Genomic DNA, 14,685 nt, shown 5'->3' with positions numbered 1-14,685 from the left:
AAGATATAACAAACAGAAAAATCTTCAGGCACAGAGTTGCGGAGGTGAAGGACCTAACTGATGAGAAAACGAGGAAGAATAGAGTATTCTCGGCAGAAGAACGAGCACGAGCAAGCCAACGGATGAAGGAATACTGGCGAAAGACGAAGGAGAAAGAACTTGAGAAAGCAATGACGTTGCGTAATCGTAGCCCATACATGGCTGAAACGAAAAGAATAATAATAATAATAATAATAATAATAATAATAATAATAATTGTACCAGGAGGTACACCTCAACTTCGCTCATTCAAAATAAGCACCTTAATGAACTCCTCTATCGACCAAAAGGTGAAACTGATACTACATGAAATGGAACTTTAATCAGAAGATGTCACTACTGAAATATTAAGTAATTGTGCTATTGTGAAGTTTCCTAAACTGATTGAATTTCTCCTTGTTTTGTTTCGCTATACATCAAGAAGTTTGGACATTTTTCCACAGATGACACTACCATAAACTCTGATCATGCACTCTGGTGCAAGGTGAAAGAACTTATAACTTAAAGAAGTTCGTATTTCTAGGTTTCCACAACTGAATCTATGTTCATTTATTTTTGAGTTCGCAACACTTCTTTTTCTTTCCGCCAGTTTTGAATCTGGACAATCATGAATTTTCGTAATTAATTTTCACTCAATCCTGCATTTCTTGTTCACTTTGTATTTGCCAATAAAAATTGAGAGGGTGTGTCTGGATTAGTCCGGAATTCCCTGGAACCTTCCCTGAGGGTATATAAACTGTGGCTTTTCTGGCTACCTTGTCAATTGATCGTCGTCTTTCTAAGTGTGTGTGTTAAGGCAGGAGACCTCTTTCTTTGGCCGGCAGAACATCTACCAGGTAATGGCCATGTAAACTCCATCTTTCTTGCTGTCTCCACAAATTTATCCAAGGGGAAGGTCCGAATTTTTAACTATGTAACAAACTTTTCTAAAATGTAAATTTTCTTTCGGCTAATGTAAAAATTTCTTAAAGTCTTTAACTGTAAAGCTGGGTTAGAGAGTGAGTTACCCTCTCGATCTCCCCATCATCTTGGTTTGAGGTGACTACGATTTAGTAAATTTTTTTTTTCTGTAATGTATTAAAGTTATTTCCATGCGAGCCACCTCAGTAGTTTGAAACTAGCCCCAGTTTCATTGGCCCAGAGCCCTGTAGGTTTTAATTTTTAATAATCTGGGAGCGCAGTGTACGCCTCCATTCAGTTTGAGTTCGGGCCATTTATTTAACCTGTTCTTTTTTCACAAAGGCCCAGTAGGTTGGGTACTAGGTACCCCTGTGTAAAACTATTTCAATTTGTAAATCGTGCCTTGAGAGGCCGGAGATTGTAAGATTTTGATGTAATGTTGCCTTGAGTAGGCTGGAAGAAACTGAGAGCCTCTAAGCTCTTTTTAAAGTTTTGTAATAGTGAAGGGTGCCTCTGGAAGGCTAGATATTGTAATTTTGGGACCCTTGAATTAGGGGATTTCTGCCTTTACTAAATTATTCCTTATTTTTGGAATTGTAAATTTTGTAAACTTGACCTCGTAGCTCAGAAACTGTAAATCGAGGGCTTGAAGCCCAAACTTGTTAAATTCCCTATTCTTGGGGTGTTTCACCCTTAATTGGCATTGTACCTGAGATATTATTGTTATCCAAGTGAAAATTTATTAAGTGAAAAAATGTTAAGTTTATTAAGTTTGTTGTTTTTGAAGAAATACAACCTTCAGTTAAAGTTTTAAATTGATTTTGATATTGTAGATAGACCCATTCACGCCAGCACCTTCTTTAACCTCTTTCTGCTCCACGGGTAACCCCGTACCAAATAATAATAATAATAATAATAATAATAATAAATAATAATAATAATAATAATAATAAAACTGATAATTTGTGCAGATTAATTACAAGGAAACATGACCCTTCATTTGAAATGTCAATGAATGTTAGCATATAATCATCCCGGATGATAAATGATAATAATCAAAATAAATGATGATAATCGAAATAAATTATAATAATCAAAATAAATTATAATAATCAGATAAATAATTTTAATGATCATAGGAAAATATAAGGGAGACAGTCGTCGTGTGTCGGATTGGTCGGAACCAGAATTGGTACTCCACATGGGAGATATTTGGCAGTATATGCGAATTAACCCATGGACGGCACATGTCATAATTATGCGAGCAAAACAAATAACCTTCTTGTACGTTATCGTCGTATTGACAAATGTAAATATTGAGTTAAGTTTCGAGTTGACGAGCTACTTCTGGCATGTTCATAAATCTGTTTATGTAGGCTAGGGTTCATCCGTCCAATTAGTTCCCGTTTTAGATACGATAACATTTCCACGGTGGGAATCCGGCCTACCTGAATGTAAACACGTGGAGGTGACTCATCCCACAGAATGTGGAGATGATGGCAAATCAAGTTTACTCTCATGCCCACGTCTCCGAAATAGGATATCCAGTGGTGAAATGTCCACCCATACGGACATGAATTCGATACCCAGGGATCAGAGGGTCAAATTCACCAAATGTTATCCACACTACCAGAGTAGTGATGTGAAACCATATTTATGTTTTCTTTTTCAGGATGGAATTTATAAAGGGTAATAATTGACATTACGTAAAAATTTGCGGAGTGAAGTTAATAAATTGCTTCTGATTGCAAATTCAATAGGAAGCAGTTTTCATATCTTTTTATTGTAGTTTGTCTAGTATGCCCATGGAATTTAAGTTGTCACTTCCCAGTCCTATTGTGGAGTCCTTTAATTTGTGTCTATGAATGAGTCTTCCCCTACCTTAATTTGCATGCCACGTTCATCTCTGTGTTATTTGTGCACCTAAATTTTTATATTTGATTCATTTTTGGATCCGAGGTAGAGTGTCGGCCTCCGGATCCCAAGATAGCGGGTTCAAACCCGGCAGAGGTAGTCGGATTTTTGAAGGGCGGAAAAAAGTCCATTCGACACTCCATGTCGTACGATGTCGGCATGTAAAAGATCTCTGGTGATACATTTGGTATTTACCCGACAAAATTAATTAAATCTCAGCCATAGACGCCCAAGAGAGATCCGGTTTACTCTGTCTGCCATCTAACGGACCTAGAGTAAAACGGAACGTCGAAATTGACGAGCAGACAGCCAGATGGCGTCAAATCGAAATGTCTGCACACGGTAGCTGAGGCCATACGATTATTATTATTATTATTTATTTATTTTTGACATCTGTTAAGAACCGGACACCCCTAAGATAAATGCTGGCCTGGGACTCAGAGGGTGAGCGGGTGCAATATTTAAATGTGTAAGAAATCATTTTCATGACAAAGGACAGGTTAATTATAATGGAAATATTGTTGATTATTCATTCTACAGGAAAGTTTGCGAATGTGACTCGTCTCCTGAATTTTCTGGATTGAAAGTTTGCTACAAACTGACCTCTGCACACTTGGATCCTAATTCGTTTCAGCAAATGAATGTAAGACTGGCATTTCAACTATTCAGTAGATCAGTCGCTAATGGTATAGCATTCTATTGGGGTACTAAAACACAGGGTTTAGAAGACAGTAAACAAACAGTAATTTTCACAAGCGATGTAACCTGTCTGATTGATGCATTAAATTCGGCTATTCCCACTCAAGGACTGTATAAAGGATCACAGGCACATGAAACTTTAATTAAATGGCAGAATTTTCTCAGAGATACTCAAAATTCATTCGCTTCACAAAGGACACTGGAGTCTTTAAGTGTTACCGTGGAAAATACCTTAGAAATGTCTGAATATTTGTGGGAACACAATTATAGCTACATTTTGACAGGAAAATTTAATCAAGATCCCCTAGAATGTCATTCAGGTATCCTGCGATCACTAAGTTGTGATGTTCATCTGTCCACTATTGACTTTCTACATGTACACACGTTGCGGTCTATTTACGTACCGACGAAACTTGCCTTCTTGTCTGGCGGAAGCTGTGAGTACAGAGTTGAATCCCCATTGACGTCTCTTGTTAATCAAATGCGTATTCTTGCAAGAGAAATTGAAAGTAAAAATCATGCAGTGAAGACACAGGATGTAGAAAAAATCCGGGAAAAAACTGTGAATCTCGAAAATGACATTCAAATACCAGACTGGGAAAACAGTTTACCTGAGTTAAGTGGGCAGAATTGTCACAAAGAATACTTAGTGTATCATTTAGCCGGATACATAGTGCAGAATATTTCAAACGTGATTCAGTGTGATTTATGTCGTCCTTTCCTTTTTGGCAAACTGACTGATAATGTGCCTGCTTCCCTAGCACTAATTACAGATTGTGGCTCAATGCAAAGCACCACATATTTCATATATGCTTCAGAAAGTGTTTATAATGCGTTGATGCGAGTGGAAAATGTTGTTGCGGAAAAGCTATTGTGTATGAATAGTTTATGGGGTGATACTTTCTTCGAGTGCTGGGATAAATGAGATCTTATTAAAGTGAAGTCATTGCAGTTGGACTGCTGTGAAGATCATGTGCTGTGTTTGCTACCAAAACTCGTATTCCACTACTTGAAATGTCGATTCTTCTTCCGCATGAAGGGGATAAGAAGGGAGCTGGTTACTTCGAAGGCAGCAAAATCATAAAGGTAATATTCCAAAGTGTCCAGCAGATGAAACCATTTTCAAACGTAAGTTGCATGCTTGAATTTATTAGTAGATTTTGAAGTAGTCCCGATAATGCCTCTGTTATCCTCGTGCTCAGTCATCACTGTGGATGGCAGTGCCATCTGTGCGGCGGTCCTCAGTAACTCGTGAAGATGTCGCACTTCCTCTTTGATACGCTATGCATTTGCTTTGTTGCGGGATGGAACTGCTTCAAAGAATACCATGCCTAAAACTTTATTGTTGAGATGTTTAGTGAATGATCTGTATAGAAATAGTGAATAATGAATACAGTATATACCCTTAAATTAGCAGTTTACTTTTCCTGAAGTTCTGCCAATTTGTTACCTTTAACATACATAGGGACATATATGTCCCAATCATTTTTTTCGGAAATGGGAATGTCTCCTTTAAAACAAATTATTTCATAATTTAAATTGGTCCAAATAGACAAGTATATCATAAAATGCCATGAATGTATGCAGCAGTTTCCATCTGTACTTGAAAGGGTTAATCTACATGTATGTGTGGCAAGCCTCCTCACTTACTGCCTACCAATGAGATTACTTCATTTGAACTTAATTTACTAACCTCTTTAATATGTCACTACATTCTTGAGGTTTGATGGAATGGTTTGTGTAATTTGGGCTTTTGCTTTGGAAAACAAGCTCCTTGATGGATGAAAAATTGCTTACACTGTCATATGTATGCTGTTTTCCTTCTGAACTTCATCTCAGCCTCTTCAGGAAGTTTTGGGAATTTTTTGATTTTTCTAATGATCTTGAAGAAAATCAGGTTCTCTGGTGCAAAGTTTTAAGTTTCTAGGTCTTAGTAATTCTTGTCTATTTTCTTTTTTATATCTACCTTTATACAAAATGTATGACTTCCATTTATTCATTGTAGGAACAACACATTCATATTGGTTTCAGGTAGAGAAATTGGTGAAGAAAACTACTCTGTTTGATCCAATGGGCTGCTCATTTGCTGATGAATTTGATTCAATGACGATGGAGACTTTTCTTTGCCAAAATCTTCGAACTTTGGCAGCTCGTGATATTATGAGGACACTCATACGGGTGATGTTTGGTAAAGTAAATATGGTGTTGGATTAATATTTTCTACATTGAGTAATTATGTACACTGACTGACAGAGCAAATGCAACACCAAGAAGGAGTGGTTCGAAAGGGATGACAGTTGGGGGAAAAACAGAGACGGCACGGACGAATAATTGATGATTATTTCAAACCGATATGCAGGTTACACAATGCACACGGCATCGACTCAGTAGGATGTAGGACCACCGCGAGCGGCGATGCATGCAGAAACACGTCGAGGTACAGAGTCAATAAGAGTGCGGATGGTGTCCTGAGGGATGGTTCTCCATTTTCTGTCAACCATTTGCCACAGTTGGTCGTCCGTACGAGGCTGGGGCAGAGTTTGCAAACGGCGTCCAATGAGATCCCACACGTGTTCGATTGGTGAGAGATCCGGAGAGTACGCTGGCCACGGAAGCATCTGTACACCTCGTAGAGCCTGTTGGGAGATGCGAGCAGTATGTGGGCAGACATTATCCTGTTGAAACAGAGCATTGGGCAGCCCCTGAAGGTACGGAAGTGCCACCGGCCGCAGCACATGCTGCACGTAGCGGTGGGCATTTAACGGGCCTTGAATACGCACTAGAGGTGACGTGGAATCATACGCAATAGCCGCGTTGTCTAGCGGTAGGGCGCTCCACAGTTACTGCCGGATTTGACCTTTCTCCACGCCGACGCCACACTCGTCTGCGGTGACTATCACTGACAGAACAGAAGCATGACTCATCGGAGAACACGACGTTCTGCCATTCCCTCATCCAAGTCGCTCTAGCCCGGCACCATGCCAGGCGTGCACGTCTATGCTGTGGAGTCAATGGTAGTCTTCTGAGCGGACGCCAGGAGTGCAGGCCTCCTTCAACCAATCGACGGGAAATTGTTCTGGTCGATATTGGAACAGCCAGGGTGTCTTGCACATGCTGAAGAATGGCGGTTGACGTGGTGTGCGGGGCTGCCACCGCTTGGCGGCGGATGCGCCGATCCTCGCGTGCTGACGTCACTCGGGCTGCGCCTGGACCCCTCGCACATGCCACATGTCCCTGCGCCAACCATCTTCGCCACAGGCGCTGCACCGTGGACACATCCCTATGGGTATCGGCTGCGATTTGACGAAGCGACCAACCTGCCCTTCTCAGCCCGATCACCATACCCCTCGTAAAGTCGTCTGTCTGCTGGAAATGCCTCCGTTGACGGTGACCTGGCATTCTTAACTATACACGTGTCCTGTGGCACACGACAACATGTTCTACAATGACTGTCGGCTGAGAAATCACGGTACGAAGTAGGCCATTCGCCAACGCCGTGTCCCATTTATCGTTCGCTACGTGCGCAGCACAGCGGCGTATTTCACATCATGATTATACCTCAGTGACATCAGTCTACCCTGCAATTGGCATAAAGTTCTGACCACTCCTTCTTGGTGTTGCATTTGCTCTGTCAGTCAGTGTATTTTACTACAAACTCTATTTGTATATGGTGGCCACAAAGTAGGCATATTCGATGCTACTACTACTACTATGGCCTCAGTTACCATGTAAATTCCATTGGCTTCTTGGATTCTTTTTCCAATTTCTTCATTTATTTTCCCATCTTCTGCAAGTATACTTCCCAAATATTTGAAGCTTTTCACAATTTTTCATTCTGTTCCCTTTACTTCAATATTCCCCCTTCCTTCTCTTTTACCTCTCAATGTCACTACTGTTTTACTCTTCACCACACTTATTTTCATTCCTCCATCTCCCAACTCCATAAGTAACTCGTTCATGTACTTCCATTTTATCTTCTTCCCACACAAGGAATAAGGCCTTTGTCTCTTTGCTTCCCAGATTTTGTTGTACACTCTTGTGTGAATTTCGCCCATGACTGTGATGAAAACAGTCCTGCAAGTCAGTGAACAAGCCTGTTTGTCCTATCTTAGACTTCACACTATTTACATACTTTTCATACATGGCTTTGATCATTTGTACTTATGCTCTGCCTACCTTCTTTTTTTACCAATGTATCCCAGATCAGTTGCCGTGGTACACTGTCATATACCTTCTCAATATCTATAAATGTCATCACTAAATCTTTCCTGAACTCCCATCTTTTCTCCATCATGTTCCTTAATGCAAAAATTAGATCAAAAGTTCATCTATCTCTTCTAAATCCATATTGTTCTCCCTCCATTTCTTTTTCTACTTTCATTCTCAGTCTTGCCTGTAATATCCTCTCAAACATCTTCGCTGTATGTGAAAAGAGGGTGATTCCCCTGTAGTCGCTACATTCTTTCTTATCACTCTTCTTGAATACTCGGATTATTAGACCGTTCCTCCAATCTTCTTGTACTTCCGTTTTTCTTCCATATCACTCAAAATAGTCTATATATACCCAGTGTAACCATACTGATCCTGGTGCCTTTGTCATCTCTGTAGCCACCGCATCCACACCTGATGCTTCTTTATAGCTCATCCTATTTCCAAAATTGTTATATCTTCATTTTGATTTTTTTTTTTTCATATTCCTCCTCTTCCTCCCGTTCTTTGAATTTGACATTAAGTAATTTGTCCTGTGTCTCTCCTTACAAATTTTGTATCTTCTCTCCTGTATACTTTGCTTTCAACCAATCCATACAACACTTTCTTCCTTTAACAACCTCTCGCTCCCAGTTCTAGCCCTTTTCTGTCCCATCGTTGCCATAAGACCTATCTGTGTCGGTGTGACGTAAAGCCAATAGCAAAAAAAATAATAATAACAACCTCTCGCAAGGTTCCTGTGAAGTTTTCCCAGCACTTCTATGTTTCTCTTCCTGTAAAATCTTTTCACATGCTTTCTTTGCTTCATGATACGTTTGCCTACTTTACTATTCAGCTCCTCCATAATTTTTTCTTTCCTTACTTTGTTATTTCACAGGGTGTCTCCCTTTCCCTCTTTTTTCCTGATACTCTACCAGATGTATCTTCTGCACATATCACCATTCCGTTTTTGAACTTGGCCCATTCCTCTTCAACACTGCCAGCCTCTCCTTTAGGAATTTTTATTTTGGAGTTCTTCTTGGAACTTCTCTAGTGCTCTCTTTTCCTTTAATTTTCATATCATTATTTTTCTTTCTCTTGTCTCTTTTAATTTCACTATTTTACCAAGTCTTAATTTAGCTACTACAATTTTATGGTTTCCTTCAAAATCTTCTCTTGGCATAGGTGTCACATCTTCTAATTGTCTGTGTTTCTCTCTCTCAACTAAAATCAGATCAGTCGTTTTTGTTCTCCTTTGTCACCATCCATATCAACTTTTAATATTTTCTAGCTGATATGTAATTACAATGACGATTCACTGATCATATCTGGTAGACAGGTCCAGTAACAGAGATTTGGAAAAATAAAGGGCCAATAATGTGTATTTCACTCATTCCAGCTCACACCATGATGTGTGGTGAGTTTCTTTCCTGTTTTCCATAGAAACATGAGTTTTCATAGATGATGTTTTGCAAATAAGTGCTTCAATAAACACCTTACTGATCCGTGCAGAGGGACATTGACAATGGAACGCTGCATGCTGCTTTACGTATATCTCTATCAGCATCACTCAGTTGATTGACAAGCAATGGATAGTAAAGCTTGAGGTTTAAACCACGTTTCATGTGCTCAGTTGTGGTGAAACAAGGAATACTAAGCTCTGCAGACCTTTTCAGAGTGGATTCATGAAGAGAGATACCTCAACAGCATGGCAAGTTTCCCTCCTCCTTGGGAGTTCCATACCAAAGTGATCTCTAACTTTTATTTTCACGGTATTCACCATGTTGGTGGTATGAAGTCATCCTCCTATGGGTGGGTGTGTTAGAGTACAGTATCCCCTGTTGTAAGAGGCAACTAAAAGGGGGGTGTGGCATTTCCCATCCTAACTTCCCTTGGTCATCTCTTGTTGTCTTCTGATCCGAACTGTGAGGCCTGGAGAGACTCTCATTTTCACTCCTTTTGTGCTTCTTCACTTTCTTCAAAGATTAGGACCTCTTTCATTTTCATATCTGATTAGTGCCAAACACGAATGTTATACTTCCTCTTAAAACAATAATTACCACCATTATGACTGTTACTGGTAAACAGACTCTGATCAGTCACCCTTACATAATCTAATTATTAACATCATCATTACTATACAAGGTACCGGGCGAGTTGGCCGTGCGCGTAGAGGCGCGTGGCTGTGAGCTTGCATCCGGGAGATAGTAGGTTCGAATCCCACTATCGGCAGCCCTGAAAATGGTTTTCCATGGTTTCCCATTTTCACACCAGGCAAATGCTGGGGCTGTACCTTAATTAAGGCCATGGCCGCTTCCTTCCGACTCCTAAGCCTTTCCTATCCCATCGTCGCCATAAGACCTATCTGTGTCGGTGCAACGTAAAGCCCCTAGCAAAAAAAAAAACTATACAAGGTGCGTTCCATAAATAATGCCACCAAATTCATAAGAAATCATTTATTGAATATATTCGTACAAATAATTAAAAGTCTTCAAAATAGCACCCTCTTGCGTCAATACACTTCTGGAGGCGATGTTTCCATGCCTGGAAGGCATCCTGGAAGGCTTTTTCCGGAATGCCCTTTTGAGGCAATGTAACACGCGCCTGGATTCTTTCAATCGTGTCCCAATGTTTTCCTTTCATGACTCCTTTTAACCGTGGAAACAAAAACAAGACAGCGGGAGCCAGGTCAGGACTGTAGGGAGGCTGAGGAACCAATGGGGTGTTGGTCCTGGCCAGGAAGTCGTTGACAATGAAGGCGCTGTTACTCAGCGCGTTGTCGTGATGAACTTTCCACGTGTCCTTGATGTCGCTTCGGCAGCGCGTGACCCTCCTTTTCAGTCTTTTGAGCACTTGTTTGTTGTTTTTGCCATGTTTAGAGTTTGTGCTATCAATTGAAGGCTCAGCCGTCTGTCAGAGTTCAAACACTCGTGAGGTTGATGGCCGTCCACTGCGAGGTTCGTTGGTGATCTCATCTCGACCCTCCATGAACGACTTGTGCCATCGGAAAACTTGTGATTTGGACAAGCAATCAGTCCCAAAGGCCTGCTGAAGTAATGGAAACGTTTCGGTGGCGAACTTCCCAAGTTGAACGCAAAATTTGATAGCGTACCGTTGCTCTACAGAACGATCCATTGTGCTGTGTTACATGAACTCAAAACGGGCTTAATGGAAATGCATGTCCTGACTCTCTGGCAGCTCGCTGCTGAATGAGACAAAGAGCATTTGAAGCTAACACCCCCCTCCACCTAGCCCAGCAGGTTAGAACAAGCTGCGGTGTACAGTTGCGTCAGAAAAAAATTGGTCGCATTACTTATGGAATGCACGTTGTACTCCGGGCCACCTTTTCAGAAGACTGAAACAGAAGAGAAGGTTGTGCCTATGGTGTTGTCATGTAGTAGGAGTAGGCCTACTGTCAGCACGAGTTACGGCAATGCGGAGCTGCCATACTTAGCCAGTAGATGTCTTGACCGCTTGGGTGCAGTTACTATCCAAGTCCATCTGAAACAGCAGTGAGAGAATTTTATCAGTGTGCTTTGCTATTAAAAAAGCAGTGTATGTGCATATTGTGAGCTAATTATTCATTCTTTGAGCCTATTGTACGTTTGTCAGATTATTCTCTCTCTTACTCTTTCTATTATTGAATATTATTGTGTGTATAGATGTTCGTTCAATGGATCTGAACAAAACCTCACCAGACTGCTTTCAGTTGAAAAAGAAACGCAATATTTTTATGTTAGGCAAGAGAGAAATGATTCCATCTGTTATAAGCATTTCCGAGCTAAAACTGTTGGTAGTGGGATTACTACTGACAGACCTCTCCAGCTGGCACAATTCAAATACTTGGAGTTAAGTGGGGCATCATTCCATTCCTTGCCTGGTCTTCGGCTGGAATCAGGCCATATGTTTAGTTAATCTTCTGTGGTAATGGAGTAAGCCATACAGCCAGTATCTCCACACAGAGTGTTGGGCGGCGGTAAATAGCCTGACCTACTAAGGACCAACGGCTAAGGGCGGAGGACTCCTTATAGAAAGGAAATGGGCCCTCAGTGAAGGAAATGCCACTGGAACCCCATATCAGCTGTAGCATCTGTACTCCAGAGGAGCGGCTACAAAAGGCGTCTGTTCTCCATGTTAGGAGCGGCCTGCATGTTTCAGCTGGCAGTAGCAATAAAATGCCTTTGGGAGTGGCAAACCCATTGTAATAAAAGCCTATGTGATGACAAGTGTTCTGAAGCCTTGGAAAATGCTAGGACATTACCCACAAGTGACATGAAAAATGCTAGGGCATTCCCCACAAATGATTTGCAATTCTTGTGATGCTGGGAGAAATGTGAGAAATGGGCAACCAGCAACCAAATACATCAAGATAGTGACCATCAATGTAGTAACACTAACAGGGAAAGTGGAAGAAATTGTAGATTTTATGGTTGACAAATCATTGTTGGGAATCAGTGAGACCAAATGGAAAGGAAAAGGTGAAAGGATACACCTTACACTATAGTGAAGGAGGAGAAGCCAAAAATGGTGTAGGTCTCATAATTAGAAAAGACCTAAAGCAATACCTAGAATTGGTGGAAAACAAAAATGACAGGTTGATTAAGGTCAGACTGAGACTTGAAAGTGGTGTTACAGATATAATTCAAGGGTATGCTCCACAAACAGGAAATACGGATATGGATCTAGAGGAATACCTTGAATATCTGGAAGACCATATACAGGACAAACAGGATGTGATCATAGGAGACATGAATGCCCAAGTAGGTCAGGAAAGACGAGGAGATGAAGAGATTATAGGTCCTTTTGGATATGGAAAGAGAAACAAGGCTGGAGATATCTTGGTAGACTTTTGTAGAAGAAATGAGCTGATTATTTGTAACACATGGATTCGAAAGAAAAACAGTCAGAAGATAACAAGATATAGTTGGGATAACAAAATCAAAACTCTGATAGATTATATTTTGGTTGAGAAAGGTAACAGGAAAATGTTGGTAGACGTAACAGCCCTCCCAAGTGAATCTTTCGAAGGAGATCACAGAGTTGTGATAGCTAAGTTAAAGATGGGAAAGATACAAAAGATGACTGAGATTAGGCAGAGAAAGCTAAGGGTGTGGAGATTGCAGGAGAAGGAAATAAATGAAGAGTTCCAGACACACATTAAAACAAGTATACCTAAGGAACACATGGGGTGGGTTGAAGAAGAATGGGCATACTTTAAAACAGTCATGGTCGAGTCTGCAGAAAAGACCTGTGGAAGAGTATCAGAAAGGAAGAAAGATCAAGAAATGCCCTGGTGGAATGACAGGGTAAAAGATATAGTTAAAAGGAAGAAACAAGCTGGGAAAAGATGGCTGAGAAACAGAACAACAGAATGCAAAACAGAATAGAGGCACTGCAAGAAGGAGTGCTCCAAGGTGGTTCAAAAAGAGAAAAAGAAATGTTGGCAAAAATTCACTGAATCTCTGCAAGAATATACAACTGGAAACAAAAAGATCTTATTCCAGTGGGTTAAAAAGAAGAAAAACCCAGGTGAAGGTGGTAACTTCATTAAAAATGAACAGGAGGAAGTGATGACACAGAAGCAGGATATATTGCAGAGGTGGGGAAAATACTTTGAACAGCTTTACAACGTGCAAAATACCTCGGTACAAGGAGAAATTGAAGAACCAGATTTAGTGCGGGTGGAAGATAAGGAAAACGAGGTGTCCGTGACAGAGATTGAGTGGGCCACTAAAAGAATGAAATAGGCAAGGCAGCTGGAATTGACGAGGTCACCATAGAAATGATAATAGCAGCAGGTGCAGTTGGTCTACAGTGGTTGTATAGACTCTTCAGAATGATACAGAGAGAAAAGACTGTTCTAAAAGAGTGGACAAAAGGGGTCATTATACCAGTTTTCAAGAAAGGAGACAGGAAGCAATGTGAAAATTACAGAGGAGTGACACTGATACCTCATACAGCTAAGATCCTTGAAAGAATCTTGGATAGACGAATAAGAGACAGAATAGAGGGAAAATTGGCAGAACACCGGTATGGATTCAGAAGAGGCAGGTCCACATTTGACCCAATATTTACATTGTGTCAAATGATGGAAAGGTATTGTACCCGTAAAAAGTGTTCATATCTTTAAGGAGCTTGATATTATATTAACGAGCATGGATCTTATCCTAGGGAGTGGCTTTATCATTGGAGTTGGTGCAGAGAGGGGTATAGTTATCAATTTTAGAGATTCTTTTGATAATTTGAGTTTATTGATCATCAAAAGCAAGTTCATATCACCTTCATACAGCAGCATGGAAGTGTCGTGGCTGGTTGGTACCTCCGAGTCCTGGGATGGCGCTGGACATCGCCTGGGCACGGACCACACCTGCTTGGATGAGGAGTTCTGGAATGTCTCGATGTTCTGGAATGTCTCGAAGATTGGCACACGTTCCTGGGTTCGATTTGAGACGTAATTCACACTTGATTTTTCTGCACGGCACTCCACACATTCATGGCACTGTCTGAACAGATATGACCTTTTAATTATGGTTACTGCACTCTAGATATTAAATCAAAACGTTCTGGAATAATCACTCGAAGAACAAGATGATTTTGACTTTGTACCAGTAGAAATTCAAGTTCATAACACAAGCTTACTGTAAATTGGAATGTTCTAGAGGATTATAGTCACCACAGTTCTTAATGCATAGTTTCTGAAGATTTAAAACACATTGGCAATGAACTGAATAAATAGCACTCGGAAACTGTCTTGTTCCGTCAATAGGCGAAGTGAATAGCCATTAAAGAAAATGATATTTGAAAGAAAAATTCTGACTTCATAAATTATGGATTCACTCAAACTACTGGAAAGTTCTAGACTTTCTGGGAACGTGACATGCATATTCTGAATTGTCACAGTCTTTAATGAGGATAAGAATCAAAACACAAGTCCCAGTGCAGCAC

The 14,685-nt window shown here is 40.6% G+C and overlaps 1 protein-coding gene across 1 annotated transcript in view; it reads left to right on the top strand.

Annotated features, from left to right (window-relative positions):
- The window catches only part of LOC136877199 (probable flavin-containing monoamine oxidase A), a 274,217-nt gene that overhangs the window by 43,082 nt on the left and 216,450 nt on the right, over positions 1-14,685 (top strand). The window contains exon 3 of the mRNA XM_067151016.2: positions 5,584-5,740. Coding sequence (XP_067007117.2) covers positions 5,584-5,740 — 157 coding nt within the window. The remainder of the gene's footprint in view (positions 1-5,583; positions 5,741-14,685) is intronic.

Source organism: Anabrus simplex, chromosome 7 (genome assembly GCF_040414725.1).
Source record: "Anabrus simplex isolate iqAnaSimp1 chromosome 7, ASM4041472v1, whole genome shotgun sequence".
Classification (NCBI taxonomy): Eukaryota; Metazoa; Arthropoda; class Insecta; order Orthoptera; family Tettigoniidae; genus Anabrus; species Anabrus simplex.
The sequence above is the reverse complement of the archived record's forward strand: the minus strand, read 5'-3'. Positions and strand labels throughout refer to the sequence as shown.